Genomic DNA, 26,088 nt, shown 5'->3' with positions numbered 1-26,088 from the left:
ATAGTACTGTGATCATATTGTACATTGTATATCATTTCAAAATGAGGAGAGGTATTCAAGATTTCAAGGGATGCAAAAAGTAAAATCTTCACGAATTTCAGTCTACGTGTGACAGACAAGATCTAGATACTCAAGATACTATTAGATACTGTAATCAATTTGCACAATGCATTTTAATGATAGTGCCATTCATCATAGCAAAACGTTTGGGTTGGAGTAAAAATTAATCGCAATATAGAGAGGCTTATTCCATCGTAATTTTTTCTTGCAAGGCGCATGGATAGTGTACTAGGTTTGATGACACAGGAGAATATATTCTCTTTGTGTTCACGACTGCAAGTGATAAAACACTTTCAAGCTATAAGCCAGTTCGGAGTTCCACTTTGCGCATGAGCAGAAACAAGGTCATTCGGACCAACATGCATGTTGGTTTTTAAATTCACTCTGATAAGCATCTGTGATGTAATGATTATTCATGTAATCCTTATAAATGCCGCTTGCCAGCACATCCACCTGACAGCAAAAGTGGTATTTGGCAATATCAATAGAAAGAGGTTGTTAATACATTCAACGCAAAATAATGAAATGGATGCTTTCCCATGTGCTACTTGACGGATCATTCTGGTCATTTGGTGTATACAAGTTCATTCTTTATTTGAACAGGATCAATGAATTCCATAAATTGTTACGTAACGCTTATGCATTATATCGCTCTCAAAACGAATGAAGTGCCCCTAACCGACTGAGAAAAAAGAAAGGTCATTCGGACCAATGTGCCCATGAGCTAACTCCGAACTGGCTTATTGTCCAAGGCTGGACTATTGTCTTGTCGTTGTTGTTTGCATTTTTAAATTCTGAACCCAGCTGAGCAGCTGGCATAAAGTCTTTGCTAGAATAGACCGCTTCTGTAATGTATTACACTTCATGGATGTTTCTTTTCCTACAGCCCAGTGACAAAGCATTTCATTCACCTGCTCCCTCGCACAAGTTCAATAGGCAAGAATTCACTTAGTTGTTGTTGCTAGGTCGGGTAAGCTTCAATTCAATTCAATTCAATAGTTTATTTATTTCCATCATCAAAAAGAAAAGAAAAGAAAAAGTTGACATAATCCAAAGTGATACATTTTTTTTTTTCATTTCTCTTACACTCGTCTGATAAAGGATTTTTTTTTTTTTTTTTTTTGCTTCCGGCGAGCTTTGTGGTTGTTAATTGTGAACAAGGCATGCATGAAGTCTGAATCATGGCAGAACCGTTCTATAGAGATTGGCTGAATACGGGTGTTCGCGCTGGCATGTTCCGCGGATATTTATAGAGAAGGTATTATACTCCAGTAGGCCTACATCACTGCACTCAAGCTGACATCGAAGCATCTGCAGAACTGCAGAACTTTTGAACTGTATTTGACATGATGATGCTTCTTTTGGAGTACACAGAACACACACTAACAATCAATACAAAAGAATACAGTTTAAAAATAATTGGCGAACAGGTGCAACTCGTGCAAAATTTCCAATAATCTTGCTTGATATACCCTATGTTCAGACGGTGATCCTTGACTTCGAGGAAAAGCTATCTTCGGGGATAATGTCGCCAAATGGGGCGCCACTTAAATGTCGCACGGTCGATTTCATAAAAAATGGTAATTTCGGCGACATTATTATTCTTTTTAATTAATCAGTTCATTCTTTCCCTTCTTCAACATCCACTCTCATTTGTATCGCTGGATCAACGATTGCTTAACCAAAATTTGAGCTGTGTCTGCTTTTCCCATATATCTTTCTCGATGAAGCGAAATAAAACGTTATCATGACAGCAGCTGCTTTCAAAGCTGTCATTATACCAAATTTTATTGCCAGGAGTAAACTTAAAAAACACTAATATGAATAGTGACGTTTTATTGTTGATCTTCGAATGGATAAGTTAGAACACTATAATAAAAAAACAACTCGGCAACAACGTTATGTTGACTCATTCTTCATTAATGTATTATAACCAACTTCCCACAATTTGCATAAACTGAAAAACATAAAACAAAGCGATGAATACATTTTGCATAGGCTTTAAGACACAGGTAAATAATCTATTCGTAGGAGCTATGTGTGTGTCTTGTGAGTTTCATGTAAGTCTTATGTGTGCACATGTAAGGCACATGTCTTACTATGACAAACTACATCGCTGTCATGAAAAATCTTACACTTACTTACAAACAGAAATTACAAATTCACCATGTCTACACTTCCACAAAGATTTGGGAGGATTCGTGCTGGAAACTACAGTCTTAGATACCTTCTAATGTCTCAATACTGATTGTCTACATCTACGTTCTTGCATGCAGCAGTAACCAGTTGGAACTTTGATAAAAACACCCTTTGTTGTAATTACTTCTCTGTGTGGGTGTAATATGGCTGCATCCACAAGACTTGGTGTCTTTGTATGATACGGTCTCTGTCTTCAGATACGTCCCCCCCCCCCCCATCATTTCGCCACGGTTTATTACTAAGGTATACACATCCTGGAAATCAGAAACATGTCACTGTTTTCTTGGTTCTGAAGCATATGGCTGTTGCTTTCCTCCATTCAGTGGGGTCGGGGCAATTTGTGGTCGGGGTTGGGTCAATTTATGGAAACCTGTGGTGATGTCGAGGACTTTCCTCAGCCGAATTTCCAGGTCTTCCTTGCATTTGTACATGGGGAGATGCAGTACAACGTAATTCTGACAGGTGTTTACTTCGGGGCACATGTCCTCCGGTGGTTCCCCGCGACAATCGTTATCACCGCCCATGGGCCACATCCGAGGGCCGATCACTCCGAATCCACCAACAGGTACATGTGTGGCTCCAGTGAAGAATCCTACGGGGATACAATTATTGTACAATTGTTGTGATATAGATATACAATATTTGTACATACAGTGGACTCCCATTATAGCGAACACTGTTATAACGAAAGTCTCGTTACAACGAAGTAAAATTATCCAGATCCCAAAGTTGTCATCTAGTATAACTTTATGTAAGCCTACTTTACTGTCGGCTATGACGAATTTTGGATACAACGAAAGTAAACCGCCGGTCCTGAGGACTTCGTTATAACGGAAGTGCACTGTTTATCTATTTAATTCAACATTCTTTATCATGCCAATAAATTTAATTCATTTTACGCCTTATACATCTCTTTTCCAACTACAATTCATTTTTCTCACTTTAAAAGAAGAAAGAAAAACAAAAGGAATACATACATCTATGATAAGTATGAACTTATTTACCTAAAATATTATATTCAGTGTTAGCACAGCTCTCCCAGACGTACAAAGCCACTTCACCAAGTTGACACTTCAAATACGTTTTCACACATGTACGAAGTACTGGTTTTTATGAAATATCTCTTCATTTACCTTATCAGTCAGTATGCATTTCATCAAACATGTCAAAGGGGGAGATTGAAAGACCTTGTGGGCACAAAGACCCTCCTGTCGCTATTTAACAAACCATTCAGGTTCAACGCTTTGTTATATTTTCTCGCTGTAGTTCTGTAAAAGTTGTTTAAGGTGTTATCAAGTGCGTAATGTATGACGATGAAAGTGATAAGGATGATTATTGTATTGTTTTACAAAGACACAGGTGAACCCACATAAATAGCCAGGAAAAAAAAGCAGACCAGAAACAGTCGTCTAACATTCAATATATTAACCCTCGAGGTTTACATTGTGGACCATAAGGTAAAACTGCTTTGGTGAAAGTTTGAGGAAATTGAACAATCCGTTCAAAAGTTACGAATTTTTGAAGTTTTGGTGACAAGACCGCTGGACCAGAAGACTACTACAGCTCCCGACATCTCATACGCACTACGATACAAAGAAAATATAAGAAAAAAAATCAACATATCTTTACTTTTCTCGCATAATGAGAAAGAACGCTAGATTTACCTCTTTCATAAAGCAGGAGGTATAATATTATCCTTGACATGATTATGTCAGTAACAAGTCAAGGGAAGGTGTACTTTTCATATGAAATGATATTTTGTTGAATTTTCTTTATATTTTCCTTATATCGTATAGTACATAATCGTCATGATCAGTAGTAGCCCTTTTTTTAGCGATCTCATCTCCACAGTAAAAAAAAAAAATAAAAAAAAATCACAACTTTGACCGTGTTTTCTGATTTTCCTCAAACTTTCACTGATGCGTTCTACTAATATTGCTGCATTCAACTCAATCCACATACACTTGGGGTAAATTCCCTACAAGCACTTTAGCTCATCATGGTTTTACTTTCTTAAGCTGTGTACGACAAATAACAAACTGAATACCACCCTATTTATTGCAGTACCTGTGTAAAGATTAAGGGATTAAACTCTGCAGAACCTTTTTAATATTTATAAGACTCTCAACTTGTGTTCTGTCCCAGAGTAGCATGACATGGTATCTCACAACAGAATATTGAAAGATTTATGCAGTGCGTTTTTTTTTATCTTTTTTTTTTTTTCAGAATACATCCGCGGGAGTTTTTTAGCATTCGCGAGCTTGTGCGACTCGAAAGCGAACGCCACGCAGCCTCCTGGGTTGAACAATGGAACAGCTGCTGCCTCGCACATGTGCAGAACACCATTTTTAGCCTAATAGCGTCGTCTTTAGTGTTCGCGTCGCAGATCCAAAGCTCCCTAATAGCAAAGCTGTTGACTGTTGTGATATGCAAGGAAACACTTAGGATTGTTTGAAGCTCCTTGGTAAAAGCAACTTACTCAAGAACTCTCTTTTCTCTTCCTCTTGAAGACTGTGAAAGACTTCCCAGAACATTTTGATGACTCGATGTTCCCTTGTGTATCCTTGTTCGTACCGAAAGCTCTGAAACAAAGGTTTTTATGGGTTTGTTTTATTTTTTTACTGAGCATGCTGAGAGTCGATACATTTTGTATATTTCGATCGAAGGTCATTTGCAGCAATATATCAAACATACTCTGACGACAACAATAGAAAAAAGAAAGACTTGGTGTAAAAGCCATGATCGAGACTATACTGCAACATCAGAATCACATGTTCAAAAAGCAATTGAGAAAGACGTAAGGAACTGTCCATGATTATGGTTCAGTACATCCACATGTGGATGTGTTTCGTAAGGAGATTAAAGCGAGAAAACTACACACATCATCTTTGAGTCACCCTTGTAATGGGATAAAACTTTCCTAAATCTAAAAAAAAAAAAAAAAATGTCATCGTTCATGTGGGTATTCAACATTTACATTAACTCTGCAAGAAAACAATTGACGTGATTACGTACAGAGGGGGATGAGACCAATTCATGATACGCGTGTACGTGACGAAGTTGCTCTATGTGCATTGTGACAGAGTATGTCTTTCATTGTTTAAGGATACTGAATTCTTACAAAATGCTTTTAAAATACTTTTAATGCTTTTTTAATGCTTCTCATATTTGGGGATTACATTTACCTCGTTTACACGTTTCTTAAATTCATTGTCTTTCACTGCATCATAATCTTGACATAGACCTGTGCAGTTTAAAATCATGGTTGACGTATTTTTATTCCAGTCTTCATGATTGAAAAAAAAAAATAAGAAAGCTGAAAACACGTTCTTCGGGCATGTAGGGGGCAAACATGAGCAGAGAACAAGTTAAGAATGCAAACTTAGGGAAAGGGGGCATCAAAACATACCTCCTCAAACGCCATCCAGTCGTATTCTCCACCAAGGAAGAGCTCTTTCATTTCCTCCCACTTAAAAAGCTTCTGGAGGCATGTCAAAGGAGTCACTTGCATGATTCCTTTCTTAAATGCTTGCACCTGCTCTTCAGCTGTATGGTATCTTGAACAAAGCTCGATATACTCTTTGCTGTTGGTGGGGTAAAGGTTATGGGCAGCCTATTAACACTTTGTTCACAGGAATATCGAATCGAAGATTTTGCATTGTTTAACGAGAAAAAAGAAGTTTCTCGAAACATATCTGTAAATTCAGAACGTCAGAAATGTTTGCGAAACACTGAGTGAAAGTGTGAGGAACGAACAATCTGTTCAAATTTCTGTGCTACACTACCCTCTCTAGATTGGAACTGTAAAGCGATGTGTGACGTCATTATTGCACAATTAAAGAAATGAAATAACTAGAAATGTCGCTATGGCGACTGGTATGCCTCCGCCATAATGTATTATTCTCCTAATAGGTCTATAGTACGTCTTGACAATGTGTGATGACAGTTTCATCTAATTGGCAAAGTATTAAAATGACATGTTATACTATGTTGAGAGTTCACTTTCCTTGAAGTAGACCTGTTTGAAGACCTGGATGAATGGCTACATTTTCTAAGAGAGCATGTATTTGGGGATTTGAGGACTTTTACTTGATTTTTGACCCTTTTATAAGTCTATGCATTTAGTAATTTTCAAGGTATAGAGAAAAAGTGTAATTTCTGTATTAAATGGTAAATTGTTAGCATTTTTTCCTGATCTTTGACCCTTGACCTTTGACCCTGTGACCTTAAATTCCCAAGAGACTCACTGTCAGGCAGCACATGCATAGATATTAGTTTCATGATGACACCCTGAGCCACTTCCCAGATATGGAGGAGAGAGTGAAATTTAGCACTTTCGCTTGACCTTTGACCTTTTGACCCCCGACCTTTTTTGGTCAAAAAGTTCCCAGAGAATCTCTATTTGGTAATACATGTATACACCAAGTTTCAAGAAAAATCCTGCAGGGATTGCATAAATATGATGGAAAAAGTAAAATTAAATGAGTTGACCTGACCTTCGACCCCCTGATCGTTGACCTCATGACCCCAAAATACCCTAGATAATCACTGCCAGTTAGTATATGCATATGTACGATGTTCCATGAAGATACCTTGAACCATTTCTGAGATATGGGGAAAAAAGTGAAATCTTAACATTTTCACTTGACCTTTGACCTTTGAACTTTGACCTCATGACCTGAAACTCTCACTAGAGAATTGTTATTGGGTAATACATGTATGTATACGCTAAGTTTCAAGAAAATACCATCAGGCATTGCATAGATATGGGGGAAATAGTGAATTTTTTAGCATTTGACCTTGACCTTTGACCTTTGACCTTGAGCATCTGCACTCAAAACTTGATAGGCACAACTTCACCCCCTCATACATATACCTGCCAAGTTTCATTACGATACCTCAAATTTTTTTTTAGTTATGCTGTCCACAAAAATTGATTACGGACGGATGGACGGACGGACGGAAGGACGGACAACCCGAAAACATAATGCCTCCGGCGACACTTCGTGGCGGAGGCATAAAAAGTATATTTTCCCGAACTACATATTTCTTGGACACTGAAGGAACACTGGACTTAGCTCTTCCAGAAGTCATGGAGAATATATACCCTACAATTCCTTGTGTTTTGTTTTCTTTTCGTTTGTTCGCATTCATTCAGCTTCTTAAGTTAAAACGATAAAATTGACATTGTTATGAAAAATTACATTAAACATAAATAAAGTAGAAAGGAGCAAAAATAAAAGTACAGTGTCATGTAAAACTATAGCAGAATCATTATATGGCATTTATGACTGTATAAACAATACGTACCGACGTATATACGGCATAAATTGTTCTCCTCTACAATTGATGTCTCATTTATTTTCAAAACTGTCCGGAAAAATATCGTCTCTTCTACCTACAATAATGTTAGTCAAAAGACAAATGTATCATTATTAGTAGTAGACTACTTTTCTCCCTTTTTTTGGGGGGGGGGGGAGGGGGGGGGGACAGGTCTGTAAGTCCTCCCTAATCCGTATTTTCTAGTAAGTGTCATGCAACATATCAATTTCTTTAACAACCAATTTTCCACATGTTTTGAAATATCTTTTGTCATTTACTTCTATCACGGGAACCTTTAATTGACAAGGTTCCTTGTATCAAAGATTACTTCGGCTGTATGAAAACCTAAGTTAATGAAACAAAACTTTGCATGAATTGAAAACCTACACATTGTCTTTTGTCACCATCACTGCATCACCACCTTCTTTTAGCTCCTTGGTCTTTCCACTGGAGTCGTTTACAACAAACGTCATCTCCATGGCTTTAAGGTCTTCTGCAGACAGCTGTGATATGGACTGAATGCTCTTGGCCAAATCTGGTTCTAGAAGCTGCAGGTCCTCCGTACTGGACACTCTGTGCATTAATAGAATATTTTACTTTTTTACTGTTATGGCTACAACATTTTGATACAGGACATATTCACTCCATATAAAGATATAAAGATAACAACTGACGAGTCTCAAATGTACGTGTGTATGTACATATAGATTGAACATTTCATCTTGATTAACGGACTTTCATTAATATTTTGATGATTTCATCATAAGGAATTTTAAAGCAAATGATACTGGTGCTATCATTCACTTCTGCACTGAAAAAAACCCAAACATTTTGTTTCTTCACCTCAAAGACATGCATTAATGCTTTGCATGTGATATCTATTCTCCTTAGACAGGGTTCGACATTAGCCTGTTAGCGGTGGCCCGGTGGCGGCGCGGCCCGGAGCCGCCAAAAATCGGGCAACTAAGATTCAAAATGGATGTTTTACGCTTGTTTTTATTTCGGGCCACTACACATCTCTTTCGGGCCACCAAATTCTAGTGACCGAACGGGTCACCAGAGAAAAAAGAAGCTAGTGGCGATCGCCCGAGCCCTGTTTTAAAACCAAGTTCACTCATTCGGGTGACAGAGTCATTCCTGCTGAGGCTTGGATAATGGTTATTTCTTTGTAAATTCTATGGTCTATCACACGTACCCAATCATTCTGCTCTAAGCAGAACTCGGGGGGAGGGGGGAGGTAGGGAAGAAGGAACTTGTAAGAAGTGGACACACGTGCAACGAGAGGGGGCCATCTTACCATCATAATGACATTCTAAAACTAAAACTAAAACACACCGAGAGTAAACATGGCAAATTGGTAAATGCAGCACAGTCAACATAGAAATGCACTTAAATGTGAAAATCGGTACTGACAAATCAACCACGAGCTTCTTGTAGAAGAGATCAGGGAAAGGAAGGGTGATGACGGATTTGTTGTAGATCATCAGACCAAAGAGTTTCCCAATGGCCTTCAGCATGTCTAGGTCATGGAAATCCTGTATCATAGGATAAGTAATGACAAAGCACGATTTCACAAAAGCTTATGGCATTGCGGTCACGTTTCGTCTGTTTTTGTCTGTTTGTTGGGTTTTTTTTTTTTTTTGTTGTTGTTTTTTGTTATTGCAGAGTTCAGAATTCAGTTCACGTTAAGACGTGGGGTGTTTAACTTTCACGAAAGAGACTCTTTTTTTATTGTTCCAATCTGATCAGGTGCAATTCGATAAAGTACTTGCAGTGTCGCCATTCAAAATCAGGGAAAGATGTCTCAGTCGCATTTTAATGATTGAGAACTTTTAGGTTTTTCATTAATCATTCTGTCGAGGCAGAATGTTCCAGGCATGAAAAAAAATCTTGCCAAGAAATTATGGGGTCATCCGACGGGTTCGACACTCACAAGTCATACAGCCCGCGAGCCTGACATGGCAAAAAAAAAAAAAAAAATCCCACGAGTCATACATCTACGAGTAATACAGCCCACGAGCTCGACACTAGATTAAAAAAGGCCCACAAAGGCCCACAAACTCGACACTGGGCAAATAAAGTCCACCGGCTCAACATTTGGTAGAAAGAAAAAAGTCCACGAGCTCAACAAGATGAACAACGCCATCTATGCATGTCAAACCAACTATGGTACGTATTTGTACAAGGTGTTGCAATACTGACATTAAAAGAATAATTGATTGGAGGGGGCAGTTTCGCCACGCTATCGGGTGAGAGATTGTTACTAATTAACAATGGGATTTTCTGTTAACATTGTGCCTTCATGGACTCCTCCCCCCCCCCCCCCCCTCAAAACATACAAAAACTAAAACGATGTACAGATTGAAGTTTGGGTCTAAACTCTTTGATAATATCATTGTGCTATTTAGGCTTGCCATCTTTCCAGCTAGAAGATATATTGGCCGCACGTCAGATTTTTTTTTTCTTTTCTCTGTTGCTTCACTAGTTAACTATTCTATACCCAAATCATCTTGCACGACTGTCAAGAATTACTTGGGAACCAACTTATTAGAACAACAATTTGTAGTCGTCTCTGAAACTCTAATGTATAAATGATGTCAATTGAAGAATTCTTTGCTATTGCAGCGATGCAACGTCACTATATATATATATATATATATATATATATATATATATTTGTGTGTGTGTGTATGTTTGTCCTTCTCAATACGGTAAATATGCGAAGGAACAAATAACTGTTAACGTGGATGCATCTTCTTTTCCTGAATCATTACAAATATCTTGATAGACCCTTAGGTTATTTGCTCTCAATTTATTCGCACCATCGCTGATGAATACCGCTTGAACTACAGATCATGTAAAAACGGGTGTGCACGTTGACATGGACCATTTATGAAACAGTTGAGTTCCTTCTAAGCTTTATTTTACTATTGGACGTTTTTCCAGAAAGCTGATATGAATGTACACATCATTTCACATTTTTTCTCCAATTATTCATTTTTTTTTCTTATGCCATTATCAGGACACCTTGTACAAATGCGTACTTTATTGCTAGTATTTGATATAGATGACGTTCTTCATGCTGTAGAGCTCATGGCCCTTTAATTAACATGTTTGTCTAGTGTGGAGCTTGTGGGACTCTTTTTCGGGGTTTTTCGGGGTTTTTTTATAGTTTTTTTTTTTTTTTTGGAAACCAGAGTTACCGTGACAACGTCCGGACAATCTCTTTTTTTCTCTTTGTTTGTTTGTTGTTGTTTTTTTTAACCCTGCCTGTTAAGACGCTCCATTCAAAATATTGCTCCGACATTGTCGCGCCTAAATTATGCCAAATTCTACCTTATAGGCTGGCTAGAGTAATTATCCCGACATTACCCTCACGTTACCGCAACGTCGAAAAACCGAAAAAGTCGAAAAAGACGCTAGCGGTAAGATTCATCTGATACTCACAACACGCATGCGCATTAGTCCAGACAGAATGAACACCGCGCGCCGATCACGTGCATTCAAACACGGTTGCCTACCTGAATGTGCAGTTTAGAACTATATATATATATATATATATATATATATATATATATATATATATATATATATACTTAAGATACAGTATGTAACTTTGATCTAACCAATTTGACTAGCATTTCTTGAAATGCAGAATAAATATTTTCCCAAAAAATGACAAGAGCTGGGCGAGGTTGCTTTGGCGAGTTGATAACATTGATCTAGTTCCTATCAGATATCAGTATGACAAGCGTTTGGCATGTGGCGCTGAGCTGGATATTGAGACCAGTGGTAATGGAAACCTACCCGGAAAAGGTTTTCGATGTGTGTCTGTTAAGATGGTAGCCCTCGTTCTCTCCTTTTATTGTCATTTTACTGGCCGAGACGAGGAAATTTTGCTCTCCGGTCGTTGTCCCGACGTTGTCGGGGTAAGGTCTGTTAAAACACGGCATCAGTGTCCAGCTCATGAGCCTTATTTGCCTATAGTGTCGAGTTGGTGGACCGTATAGCTCGTGGGCCTTTTTCACCTGATGTCGAGCTCATGGGCCTTGTTCACTTAGTGTCTAGCTCATGGGCTGTATGACTTGTGGGCTGCATGACTCATAGGTGTCGAGTTTGTGACGTGCGCCGAGATTATAGCCCACTTAAACACTTACGAAAAGAAGATATAGATAAGTGCTTACGGGAATTTGTGATAAATTACATCAATGACATAGGATCAGAGAGTCTTTTTATCAAGAAATTCTTTAGTTTCTTTGATATCAAACGATATTCTCCGTTTAATGTGAATGGTATGTTGTGTATATGGGAGAAACGCATGGAGAAATCACAGATGTATTGGACTAACTTTAACGTGAATCATTACGTCAGTCATTATTCAAGTACCACTACACAATCTTGGACCACTCATAAACATTCACTGCTAAAATTACAGAATGATTAAACCGATTGATGACTACAATCAAGTTACTACGTCTACACTCTTTGTTGAACTAGTATATCTTTTGTAGATTCTTGAAAAAAATATTGTCTACACATCAGGCATGTCAGGTGAGTTTGTTTGATTTTTTTTCTTTTTTTTTTGGAAAATAATCTTGTGACGAAATTGTCACGTATTCTGCACTTAAATTAAATCATATGCTAAAATCCACACACCTTATTGAACCAGCTTGTTGTCGATGAGGCAGGATCCCCTATTCTGTTGAAAACAGTATGTTTTCCTGGCTCGAGAAGCTCGTCAAAGAACAGCTGAAATAGCTCCTGATTATGCAAGGATATAAGCAGACATATATCAACGGCACTGTATAGTATGCCCCCCCCCAAAAAAAAAAAAAAAAAAAAAAAAAACCAAAACAAAACAAAACAATACAAAACAAAACAATTACAATCGGATTTTGCATTGATAACTTTTAAAATGATTTTAAAAAATCGTAATGCTACTATGTATTTCAGGGTATGAAACTATACCTTCTTCCCTACATCTTGCAGAAATTCCCATTCAATCTAGTTAAATGGTCACAGAGAAATTTGAATCATTGTAAAGCATGTCATTGGTCTGTTTCTTCCAAGTTTAGCATTTGGATGCTCTTGGCATCCACAACACTATATGGACTGAACTTAGAGGAAAGGGATTCTTGACATGCCTGACAGTGATCCCCATTTGTCTGTGACCACTGAAGCAAATTGAATGGGGTTTTCTGTGCGTTGTCGGATAGAAGTTATAGTTTCATACCTTGAAATTGCATTTTGATTGATTCACTAATTTTTAAGATTATCGTGGCAGAAAGTCTCATTGTATTTTTTTTTTTGGGGGGGGGGGCATTAGTAAAGCATCCTTACAGTGCTAAAATACTTTCCCACAATTGTTTAATCTTAATTGGCAATTTCACAGCATGTGCAGGTTGACCATTGTGAATAAGCAGAGTAAATCAGATGAACAAAGTGCAGAAGTAACATGAAAGTCAGTCATACTCCTGAAACCAAGAAATGACGAAAACTTAAATTTTCACATACATTGTATATTATAGTTTGTAATATGTGCATTTAACTGAAGTAAGGATGTCATAAATTTCTCTCATAGGTTAGTGCCAAAATTTAATCATAAAAATCACGTTTACGATTGATGACAAGACAAGTGTAACACCTTTCCCCTTTAAGTCATCAGTCTTACCAGCTATTATAAGACTAAAATCATTTTTGTGAGGGATATACTATCTAACCTCATTCACATTATGTCACAATTCAATTCATTTCATTTTCATTCTTTTTTCAACAAAACATAACACAGAATTATTCAGGAATTAGTCTAAAAGTCCAAGTCTTTAAAATTCGAAGTGCTTACCTTCATGGGTCCTCCGCCGTTGACACCCAAGGCAACATCATTGATGAAATGAACCACCAGACCCTCTGTTATTTCTCCCCTGGCCCTTGTCCGAACATTTTCAATTGCCGATTCTACAACATTCTCCCTGTCAATCTCAAAACGAATTTCATCAGGGACAGGGACGAGGACAGGACGCAGGATAAACCGAACAGTTTCAACTGCCGATTCCACGACGTTCTCCCGGTCGATCTCAGAACGATTGTTACTGGGAGCAGGTAGAGGGACAGGTTGGAAATATGCAGGACCCTGGATAAAACACATCCTTAACCGCCCCTTAGACTTGATAAAAAAAAAAGGAGAAAATGTCAGAAATACATTAAAGAATTCTTTGGAGCATGTTTGATACAAATACTTCAACACTGCAAGGATAGAACATCACATAAAAACACAGTTTTTATCTAGCTCAGGGTTAACCATGATAAAGTCAAACTGTCAGTCAGCTGAAAAATAATGATAAGGCGCTTTAGGGCATCATCTCATTCTCAACCAGAGATAAAGTTAGAGACCACTAAAATTGATAGATGACTGCTATTGAGAGGTGACCATACAATGTTCACCGGAAATTTTTCTATAAACATGGCAAGAGTTCGATTGACAAAACCAAAGTATGATCAGTCAGGCTGTCTGATGTAGTACATCAGGTTTCCACGGATCCAAAGGAAATGCTCTACTTTGGCTGCATGTGCTTGGGGAAAATAGCCTATCTTTGCCGTACCAAATAAAAGGCCGAGAAAATCAACTTAAAAGCTTGGCATATCCTTTTCACTGAATACTGATATTGATTGGTGACAAAATATGCAAATTAGCCGCGCTGACAATGCCATTAACTCAACTGAAAACCACCACACTGGTTTCCACAGAAAAGTCAAATGCTTTTGATCAGTAATTTTGACAGTGGCAAACTTTTATCATCACTACTAGGTTTAGATTTTGATACGAACGATACACGTTTTCTCTTTAATTCTGTGTCGACAATGCAATTAGGTAAAGATTCCCCTTTTTGTGCGTGTGCATCGAAGGGGCACTTGCGAGGTCATGACATCATCAACTCATCTATTTTGCGTATGGTTTCTGGTAATATCACTTGAACACAGTGTGGAATTGCACGTGGAGGAAATTCAAACTTCTGTGACCAACAGGCCAAATTCAATAAAAAAAAAAGTTAATTACCTTTTAATACTTAGTTGGGTCTTAATATACATGTATCACAATGGAAGAGCCTTTTGACAAAGACATGCTCTATGCAACTGTGTCCCGTTAAAACAGGGAAGTGGGGTAGGGACCTCCTGGTCATGCTGCCACGCTACTTTTAGCACACAATGCACCAAATCTTAAAGTTACACATCACTTACAATCTGGGCAGTGGTAAAATCTTCGCAAGCTATCTTCCACTTTATGGATACAGGTAGCAAGAAAGGATAATCCGCCAGGGAAAACGGCTTCACCTGCAGAGTTATTCAAGGATACAGTAACACGAATAAAAGAAAAATCCCAGGCATTATTAACTCACTAATACGAAGTGAGGGCACCTGTTGACTTGAGTTGCACTTATTTCAAACTAAATCAAAGTGAACATGATTTCTGCAAGATTTCGTCCACGGGTAATCAGTGTATAGTCACATGAATCGTTATTTCATTTTTTTTTTTTTACGTTTATCCAATTTCATTTTAAAAATAAATACAGGTGTAAAAGCATATCAAGCCAAAACAAAAAGCTGTATATGGATTCAACAATTATCGAAATAAACACACAATAGATTGTGAAGTCTATAGATGCATGAAATTCACTGAATGATTTTGAAAATATTGAAAATGGAGAGGAAGATAAAAAGCAATGCCTGTGATACGTATTCCCCTCATTAATAAAGGTGACGTATAAAGTGATAACAACTGTTTTACACGCACTTGCGCAATCATGAAAACAATGACCGACATGTAGCTCTTTCTGGGATTGTGTTTGGAGTGTTATATATACATATATATATATTCATATATATATATATATATATATATATGTGTGTGTGTGTGTGTGTGTGTGTGTGTGTGTATAATCAATATATATGTATATATATGAAGAGTTTGTTCGCAAAAACCATAAGTCCATATTTGCCAAATGGAGATATTTGCGATTAAAGGTCAAGAAAAATAAAGAAAATAATAAGAAAATTTTTGCTTCTTTTGGCCATGACTTCAAAAATGTACCTTTATATGTAGTGACCAAGATATCATTCAAAAGGTATTATTTTGTACTTTATGACAGAGACCGTACTTAAAAATCTTCAAAAATGGACTTATCGGTTTTTGCGAAGAAACACTTCATATATATATATATATATATATATATATTTTTTCTTTTTTTTTTAATAATTCCGGTATTTGTCATTGCAAATGATCCTATGAGAAAAATGTCCCCTACTTCCTTCCCCATAAAAGAAGGAAAAAGAGTGATACCAGTGCTGAATGTTCTGCCGGCAGCGATTGACTTCTTGGCACGTTCCTGATATAGATGTCAATATGCCAATCCACTACACTTTGCTGAAGATCCTGAAGATAAAAGTTCTTGGCAGGAATGATTCCTTCACCCGAAGGAGTGAAATTGATCTACAGAGAAGATAATCATGATATGCAAAGCATTAAATAAATGCATCACCTTTAGAGCTCATCAGTTCAAGGAGGATGACATTAGCGGTGACTTTGAATCAGATCTTTTACTCATCGCAACCAATGACTTCTGATATCATACCAGTTATAAAATGTTTATGCTACAGTCACACACGGCAGGGTCACAAAACGGATTTGATCCGGATGAAAATGAGCCGAATTAGTCCCGGAATGGACGGTAATTTATGCTACAGTCACACACGACCGGATTTAGAATTTAGGAATTAAAACCGTATCGACCCGGTTTGAACCGTAGAAACCCATATTGACCAGTATCGAACCGTATAAAAATCCGCTTTAAATCCTTAACTGAATCCTTAACTGAATCCTTTTCGACCCCTATATCGACCCGTGTCAACCCACTTCAACCCGTACCAATCCGGATGTAAACCTTGTCATCATCCGTTGCATGAAGGCAATGTGGTATACGGCAAGGGCCCATACGGGTTGATACGGTTTTAATTCCTTATGGACCCGGTTCGAAATCCGGCCGTGTGTAATTGTAGCATTCAATTTGCCCCTTGAGATTCGTCAACCTCAAGAAATAGACCATGAAGGTTACATCAAAATTCAGCAATCATACATACATTATATAGGAGAGTGAGGGCGAGATGTGTTTTCTTTTTGCACTAACTCCTTTACTTATATCTTTTGTGCCTTCAGCAAAGCAATGGCAAGATTTTTTTATATATATTTTACACATGTCTTCATAAGAAATGTCTTTATAAAATGCAAATATGTATGACACTCAGTGACAAGCACCAGTAAGATCCTGAAGTTTATGATGAGATTTCACAGCAATATCTACCACGGGGTGAGCAATGGTCATTGCATAGAATCCATAAATTTGGAATACGCCTGTTTGGGAATGGTAAACATGTTATTGGTTGTGTGTTATCATTAATTATTCTGAGAAGTTGCTCCCACTTGTTAATACCAAGAATGCGTTCGAGCGCTTTAAAGCGAACCAAAGCGAACTGAACCAAAGCGTATCGTACCGAACTTTGCCAGTTTTGGACCGTTCGAGCTCTCTGAGGAGAAAGCGTACCTCACGAGTTATTTTTAGAAAAGGTCACGCATTTTTGTAGCAAGAATGTCATCCATGATGTTTTTGCATTGTGACGTATGCGCATGATACGCGCATGCTTGCAGCGAACTGTAAGTACTTTTGGTACGCTTTTGGTATGCTTTTGGAGCACATCGGGAAGTGGTCCACTTTTGGCTCGGTACAGTACGGTACGGTACACTTTACATGCTTTAGGAGCGTTCGAACGCTCCTCTGGCGCGGGTACGGTACGGTACAGTTCGCTTTAGGAGAGCGCTCGAACGCACCCCAAGATTCTACAACTTGTGTACATAAATCGTCTTATTATTTCACTCTTCACTCATCTGCACTCTTTTTGTTTGTTTGTTTGAGGGGGGTTCTGCAGAGAGTGAGACATACCTCATAAAGAAGATGCAGTGTCTTCAAATATAAGTCTTCGGGGGAAATATTCAAGTACGCGTCTGGCCCATGCCTGCATTGGAGAGCTTTCAGAAACACCCTGACAATTCTTTCAAACAGCTCTGGCTTCTGGTACCACCACGCCCCTGTGAGGATAGGGAAATTCCCAAGAATATGTAAGCAAAATGATGAAATGATACAAGTTTTAAAGAGCAAGTCAAAGAACGTCTGTCACAACTATGTCAACAGAACATTGTAATTGATGCGCATAATATATCACACCCACAAAATGTGGCTTGGTAAAACTGCCGGAGTTGAAAAATGGTCAGAGGTCTAGGTAGCCATGGAAAACTGAAGATACTTTTCCTTTGCATATATTACACTGAACCACAAATGTACAATCACTATCCTTTCCATCTATAACTTTCTGTTCTTTTTCCCACTTTGTGGGGTTGGGTTGATAATTTTCTTTCAGTATGGCCTTTCTCCAAAGTCTGTGATATCCCGGAATTAAGGGGGATCAGGTATGGTTGGTGCCTCTTTCCGGGTATTGCTGACCATGATCATACCACCTAAGACTGTCCTCTATTATTTTTTTCTGTCTCTGCAAACAAACTTGGAAGAACCATTGTCAGCATTTTTATGTGAAGATATATATATATATATATATATATAATTCACTTTTTTGACAGCATTTCTATACACTTGTGCAACCCTTTTTTTCAACAAGTTATATTTAGGTGATTATCATTATAAATTCTATATCAATAGATATGATACTGATTAATGTTAATACATAATATTTTCCCCCATATGTTATGTTATCTCACCTATTATAGATTAATAAATTGTGAGCAGACTATGTGTTTAAGGGCACTACCATAGTAAAATTGCAAAAATAAATAAATGTTAAGTGTATGTGTTGTTTCCGAGAAAGATGTATTTTACATCATTCTGATAAATGTACAATAGTTCATATATTACAAGATGTGAAATTAAAAAAAGGAGATATGCAATGTATACTGTCCTGTAATCTAGACAGTATATATATATATATATATATATGTAAATTATATATATATATATATATATATATTTATATAACAGTAATAGGTTTCTGCTCGGAGTCCAAGAAAGTATAGATTCACAACAGTAGTTCAAGATGAAAACTGTCAGGTCATTGACTTGACAAAGCGCTATGGGGGAAAATTCGTCAAAACTACGTCTCTCAGGAAGTTTTCCTCTTGAACTACTGTTGTGAATATATGTATATATATATATATATATATATATACATATATATACATATATATATATACATATATATATATACATATATATATATACATATATATATATATATATATATACATATATATTATATGATGTTGTTTGTAGTCCGCGTTTTGGAACCAGTGCAGAAAAGATGACGAAGTAGGGTAGTAATGCATTTCAGTCCAACAGTGCTATTCATTCAGACCAAATTTTCGAGGAATACATACGTCTTCCTCAGGGTCGACAATGACAATTATGAAAATAAACATGATGACTCTATTCTCTAAAATTATAATACATAGTATACAAGTGGTAGTCACTTATGTATTACTATATAAAGAATAGAGTCATCTTGTTTATTTTCATAATTGTCATTGTCGACCCTGAGGAAGACGCATGTACCTTCTGTCCTCGTTATTGTCTCGATTTATAAATATATATATATATATATTGAGATCCCATTATATCACTTCTCAGTGAACTGCAGTGTTTAAGGTGAAGTTGTTTATGTATTTTCTACCTCCGCAATACTCAACTACCTGGCCATAAGTGAACCGTATTTGTATATTATGTTATTTTACTTTAATATATTTTACAATGTGTGTATTTTGTGATGCAAAGTATTGTATGTGTAGGGCCTCTGAGAATAACCGTGTGTGTCTGTAGCCACTGACAGAGCTACGATACTGAAACAAAACAAATAGATAAATAAGATATGATAAGAAGCAAAAAAATATATATACAGACAGGATTGAATATCACTGATTCTACTCAAAGACAAGGCAATCGCCAAATTGTGTCTCGCCCATTCGCGTACAAGGAATTAATATTTTTTATAACTCCCAGAAGTTAATTGACCTGCTTATGACCTTTGACCTTGTGATGACCTTCAACACCCTAAGGGACATTTACCATCCAAGTTTGGTCACAAACGGACAAAGGGATCAAAAGTAATGAGCCATAATCGAAACGGGCCATAAAAACTTAACATTGGGCCCTAAAAATTTGTTGACCCCTTTCTGTGACCTTTTACCTTGTGATGACCTTTCACTCCCCAAGGGACATCTACTGTCCAAGTTTGGTTACAAACGGACATAGGGATCAAAAGTTATGAGCCACAATCAAAATACGTCCTAAAAACATAACATTGTGCCCTAAAAGTTTGTTGACCCCTGTCTGTGACCTTTGACCTTGTGACGACCTTCACCTCCCCAAGGGACATCTTCCATCCAAGTTTGGTCACAAACGGACAAAGGGATCAAAAGTTATGAGCCATAAATGAAATGCGCCCTAAAAACTTAACATTGGGCCCTAAAAGTTCGTTGACCCCTGTCTGTAACCTTGTGACCTTGTGGTTACCTTCAACTTCCCAAGAGACATCTACCATCACCCAAGTTTGATTGTCATTGTAGCAACATGTGCTGAGTTACGTGTGATAAGAGAGTCTTGCAAGTAAACTTTAACGTATGACCTCAAATGACCTTTGACCTTATCATGTGACCTCTTACGGCACCATAACATGAAGGTACCCCCAGTGCATCCATCACCAAAGTTTGATTGCCATTGTAACAACATGTGTCGAGTTACATGTGATAAGAGAGTCTTGCAAGTAAACTTTAACGTATGACCTCAAATGACCTTTGACCTTATCCTGTGACCTCCAACGGCACCATAACATGAAGGTACCCCCAGCGCATCTATGACCCAAGTTAGGTTGTAATCCAAGCAACTTATGTGAAGTTATTTGTCAAAAGAGAGTCTTGCAGGTAAACTTTAACATAGAAAAGAGAGTCTTGCACATACTCTTTAATATATGACCTCAAATGACCTTTGGCATCATCACATGACCTCTGACAACACCATAACATGAAGATACCCCTAAAGCTTCTATCACCCAAGTGTGGCTGCCATTGCTGTAACAGTTGCCAAGTTATGCATCATAAGAGAATCTTGCAGGTAAACTTTAACATTTGTGACGGACGACGGACGACGGACGGACGATGGACGACGGACGACGGACGGACGACGGATCCCTTAGTCTCGCCTTCACCTCCGGTGGGCGAGACAAAAAGGAGTTATGGCCGAATCATCTTGAACAGATACGTACAATTTCAAATTTGAGTTAAACCTTAATAAAACTATAGATTTGAGTTGTAGAAAAAAAAAACACTTACTAAGAATATCAAACTTAGGCTTGTCTTCCTCGTTCAATTTGAGAAGCGCCCTCGCCATGTCCAAGACGATCTCTCTGCTCCATTCCTCTTCCACCGTATCAAAAGTTGGACACTCCAAGAGAATAGGGATCAGACGTACGTCCTTCCTGTTGGTAGATTGGCACAGAAACTTTCCCAGATCCTGGTACACTCTGTGGATTTCCTTGGCCATCTGAGCAAGATTGAAATATCGTCATGATCGTGGGTTTGTGTTTTACTTCGTCTAATATGAACAGGCTTGTGGAGGTGGTAGCTGAGCATAAATAACTTGATAAAAAGAGGGTAATACGGGACAGAGCGAATATCAAGATGAAATCACTGTAAAATCTTACATAAGTCCAAGGGTAAAAAATCGACCGAAATCGGATGAAAAATAAGAAAGCTATGACATTTTACTAATTTCTGTAAAACAGTTCTCGTACAGTTGACATGAATATGCAAATGAGTGAGCTGACCATGCCATAACGTCACAATTATCCATTGATTGTGTACAAAATATGACACACAAAAAATCTCAATATTTCTGTCATTGAAGTCTGAAACATAATGTTATTCCTAATGAAATAACTTCAGAATAGTGATCAGTTAGATATATCACGATTTGAGCCTCGGGCATAATTGCGTTTCAATGAAAAACTGGAAATTTCACAATTTTATGTACAAACTTCATGGCAAGTTATGAGGGGATGACATGCTGACTTTGCTATTTGTGCATGCATATTCATATTGACCGCTCAAGAAGTGTTTCCTCAAAAACTAGCGAAACTTCAAAATGTCATAATTTCCTTGTATTTCATCCAATTTCGATCAATTGTGTACCTTTGAACTCGTGATATTTTACTCTTTCCTATCAGACTAACTTATATTTGGACTGGATTTCCCCTTTAATAAGTTTGGGGGCATCGATACCATTTCACATTATTATAGCTATGTCCATTGGTAATACTATTCGGTAGTAACGAGTGTAAAGATAGACAAGTATTTACATGGAATGATAGGTGTTAAAGGTCAAAGCAATAGATCAAAGTCACTGTGGTGTGTGTATGAAAAAAAGCTTATACATTTAGACTACAGCTAACTACAACTAGGAATCACCAGTGGCAATGGAATATTATAAGATAGGTAGATATGAAACAATGAAATTATTTGTATAGCTAATTGGGTCAGTGGTCACTATAGGTTCGTCGTTTTCCAGCCAAACCGTAAGCTATTAATATCATTTGGTAACACGCTTTTTGTAGGAAGGATAAAATACAGTCACTTATTGGAAGAGATGACAGGGATGAAAGGTCATCACATTGTGGAAACAGTTAGAGGTAAGCCCTCAAGGTTAATTGTCATGATATATCTTTATCGTTAGTAAATATAGTGATATATTACTTTTGCATTGTATCTGCAATATAGGCCTACATAGATATATATATATATATATATATATATATATATATATATATACACTGTAAAAACATCGGTGTTAGATTTAACACCATGGGTGTTAAATCTAACACCGATCAAACTTCAATAGAGGACCACACCCACAGGTGTAGAAAATGCACTGTGATGGTGTTGAAAAGTGTTCACCTGATACTTCGTGGTGTTTATTTGACACTGTGCCTGGTGTTATTTTGACACTGTACTGGTGTTAATTCAAAAATGACACCACATGGTGTTGATTTGATATTTGTTGGTGTTAATATCAATGGTTTAACACCCGTCCAGCTTCAATAAGAGACCACACCAGCTGGTGTTACTGTGGTGTAAATTTATTCTCACATTTTTTTTTTTAAATCTAGTATTTTAATGTAAAATTCTTGATCGTCTTGTTTAAACTAAAAATCAACAAGAAGTGCACTTACTATGAAACTCTTCAAAAACAGTTTTATATTTGGAAATGACACCCGGAGGTGTTAATTTAACACCATAAATAAGCACCGAAAATTTAACACCAGCTCGGTGTTCACTATTTAACACCGGACTTTTTGCAGTGTGTATATATATATATATATATATATATATATATATATATATATATATATAAGTGTGTGTGTGTGTATGTATATACAGTTATTAATACATAATGTTTATCTATATACAAAAAGATACAAACAAACAAACCTGCTTCAGGGCATGGTCCTTGTCAGCGATGTGATGGTATGCTTCACGCAAAGCATCCAGATCTACATCAAAGTACTGGTCATCATCCTCAGTGTCCACGTACTGGTCATTATCCTCAGTGTCCACGTGCTGGTCATTATTCTCAGTGTCCACGTGCTGGTCATTATTCTCAGTGTCCACATAGCTGTGGTCAAAGTCAGAATTCAGAATATCCAGCCAAGAAATATAAAAATGATAGTAATTGTAGTCTCCTCATGATGGTCATTTTCAGAGCAACAAAGAGGAAGCAGTTGATGAAAAAATGATGTTGACAAAGTCTGACCTACATGGTACATTAATTTGAGGTTGATGCATTAAATCAATGAACTGGTTGGTATAATGGGGGCGAATGCTTTGTGCGTGCTTGTTTGTTTGCATTGTTGGTGTTTTTTTTTTTTTTTGCAAATGCAATGCGGAGAAGATAATCCTATGAACATTTTTTTGGAGGGGTAAAAGGGGGGGGGCATTTCATGAAGGGTTTTGTGAGACGACTTGGTCAGCCAAATTTGCTCTCAGTTAGTCAGTTAAAAGTATTTCAGTAGTTTATAACAGTTTGTCAGGAAAAAAAAAATATCCGACAAAACCTTTCATGAAATGCCCCACCCCCATGCTGCAAAGAACCTACAGATTCTAAAGATCAAGGTGTATACAATCTGCTTCCGCCTGCAAATCTGGCCCCAGTAAACAAATAAGTACATTTACTGGACCTACGAACAATCACCCCAACAATCCTATACACTCTCGCGATGAAATTACCTTGGAGCAGTAATGTTGTTATCAAATACTTCATACAACGACAAATTACGTGAGTAAAGTGAAGTGTTTCCTGTATTTTGCTGCATTTAGCTAGCATCAATACATTTAATAGTGGCAAATGCAAATGTGGGCACCGTTGCCTGCTTAAATCAAGAGTATAATTTTATGAGAAGGGTACATCTTACTTTCATTGATTTCGTGTCAAAAAGGAAATTAGTGAAGATTTGTGTACAGTTAAACACAGACTTGCCAAGAATTATGATAATAATAATAACAATTATGATAATGATAATATATCAATGGCATTACTTCTGCCGATTTGAAATGTGATTGGGACTACCATCATTGATTCATGAAAACGGAAAACTTCCAATTCATTAACCTGCTTAATATGGTAGATGGAGGAACCTGAAGCATTCTGCTTGTCTGATGGTACTAAATTTGTTGTGTTAACTTGAAAATTGTGTGCAATATAATATATTAAACGCAACCTCACTCTACACGCTCTATTTTAACCAGTCCGGGAGATCCAGAGAACATTATTGGCTCAGAATACATTTATATACACAGGCCCTAGATTCTGGAATTCATTATGTTGCGAAATAAAAAATTCTCCATCCTTGTATTCTTTTATAAAGTGGAAGTTGAAATCCTTTCTTTTAAACCCTCTCTGATGTTTCGTTTTCATTAACCAAGTCCCACCAACCACGGGGTTTATCATCCAACCATCAATCAATTAATCTCTGAATTCATTATAATGAAATAGACATCATAATCTCTGCACGGCTATGTGCAGCCACAAGCTGTTTGAAGCACCTCTTCAATTCCCTCTTCAATTCCCTCTTTCGTTTCCTTGATCAGCGTGTAGGCATTCTCTTACTTCCTTCCTTCCTTCCAGTTTCCATCTATTCTGTCTAGTCGTGTCATGTTGCTGTGTGTCTCCTATTTTGTTTCGTCTTGTCTTAAATTATACTTGTGCTAAGCAGATGCAAGTAAGTATTTCATTAGATTTTTCTTGAGTGGTTCACAATCTTCAAGCTTGCTATTTAGTGGACCTCTCAATTCTTTTTTTTTCTCAACTGAAACATAACCTTGTATTATTTTTACATATACATGCATATATATGTAACTTTATTATTGTATCATTTGATATCATTTGCAAGTTGTATGTATACGATTGTGATGTAATTCCTAATTTATACTGTGTTATGTTCTGTTGAAAAAAAAAAAGAAGAGTGAAAATAAATGAATTGAAACGAATGGAGGTAGGAAAATAGAGGGGAAAAAAGAGAAAGAGATTAGTAGTGAATAGAATGAGAAGATGAACTACTCACTAAAAGTTACGTCTGGAGTTACTGACACGGAAATCAGAGGACAATGAAGACGGAGAGAGGGCCTGTTTCAGCTCTGGGTGAAGGTCTGCTGTCAGCTCGGTGTCATCCCTGCTTCGCTGGCTTATCTCTTGCAGTACCTTCCCCAGCCTAGAGTCACTTGCCATAACTGCTAGTATACTGCTTCAATAGAGCGGGGTAGAAATGACTGACTTGTAGTGTTGTTGTTGTTTTTTTATTTGTCAATTAATTCTGTTTCACAATCGTGCATACAAATATCAGAATACATCATGAAATCGCAGCTATCATAACTCTTTGGTGTACAATGATAATGTACAATGATAATGCAAAATACACACACACACACACACGCATACGCGTCTATGGTGGAAACCGAGGATCTGTTTTACCCATAAGAATTTTACCACATGACCGAGGACCTGTGTGTCAGTAGGACTCTGGTCAACCGAGGACTCATTCGTATAATATTGCCATCAAACCGAGGAATTATTACAATAACGCTAATCGAGGACCTACAAACATGTACCCGTACATGCAAAAGCATGCAAAAGCAGACCGTTTGGAATGGTCTGCATACCGTCCTCGGTTCTCTGTGTGTCCTCGTTTTAAATGTAAAGTTCGTATATATGTGTGTCCACACACACATACACATGAAGTCATAGTCTTACAACTTGAATAGAATGGGTGCAGCTCAAGAGTGTGCTTACACCTATTATTACACATGTTTACATTATTATCATGACCATTGTCTGTCTATAGACAATTTGC

General features: G+C 37.4%; 2 protein-coding genes across 2 annotated transcripts; both read right to left on the bottom strand.

Annotated features, from left to right (window-relative positions):
* Window positions 1-2,531: 2,531 nt before the first annotated feature.
* Window positions 2,532-13,726, bottom strand: LOC140244328 (ubiquitin-protein ligase E3A-like). The gene is made up of 7 exons (XM_072323971.1): window positions 13,424-13,726; window positions 12,238-12,342; window positions 8,995-9,116; window positions 7,969-8,154; window positions 5,669-5,843; window positions 4,739-4,841; window positions 2,532-2,851 (listed from the first exon to the last, which is right to left on the bottom strand). Exons 1-7 carry the CDS (start codon window positions 13,724-13,726, stop codon window positions 2,532-2,534), a joined length of 1,314 nt encoding a protein of 437 aa, XP_072180072.1.
* Window positions 13,727-13,818: 92 nt separating this feature from the next.
* On the bottom strand, window positions 13,819-25,466 carry LOC140244327 (uncharacterized). The gene is made up of 6 exons (XM_072323969.1): window positions 25,303-25,466; window positions 23,174-23,357; window positions 21,020-21,230; window positions 17,571-17,716; window positions 14,818-14,910; window positions 13,819-13,824 (listed from the first exon to the last, which is right to left on the bottom strand). The coding sequence occupies exons 1-6, from the start codon at window positions 25,464-25,466 to the stop codon at window positions 13,819-13,821; spliced, it is 804 nt and encodes a 267-aa protein (XP_072180070.1).
* Between the last annotated feature and the right edge of the window lie 622 nt (window positions 25,467-26,088).

Source organism: Diadema setosum, chromosome 21, assembly GCF_964275005.1.
Source record: "Diadema setosum chromosome 21, eeDiaSeto1, whole genome shotgun sequence".
NCBI lineage: Eukaryota > Metazoa > Echinodermata > Echinoidea > Diadematoida > Diadematidae > Diadema > Diadema setosum.
The sequence above is the reverse complement of the archived record's forward strand: the minus strand, read 5'-3'. Positions and strand labels throughout refer to the sequence as shown.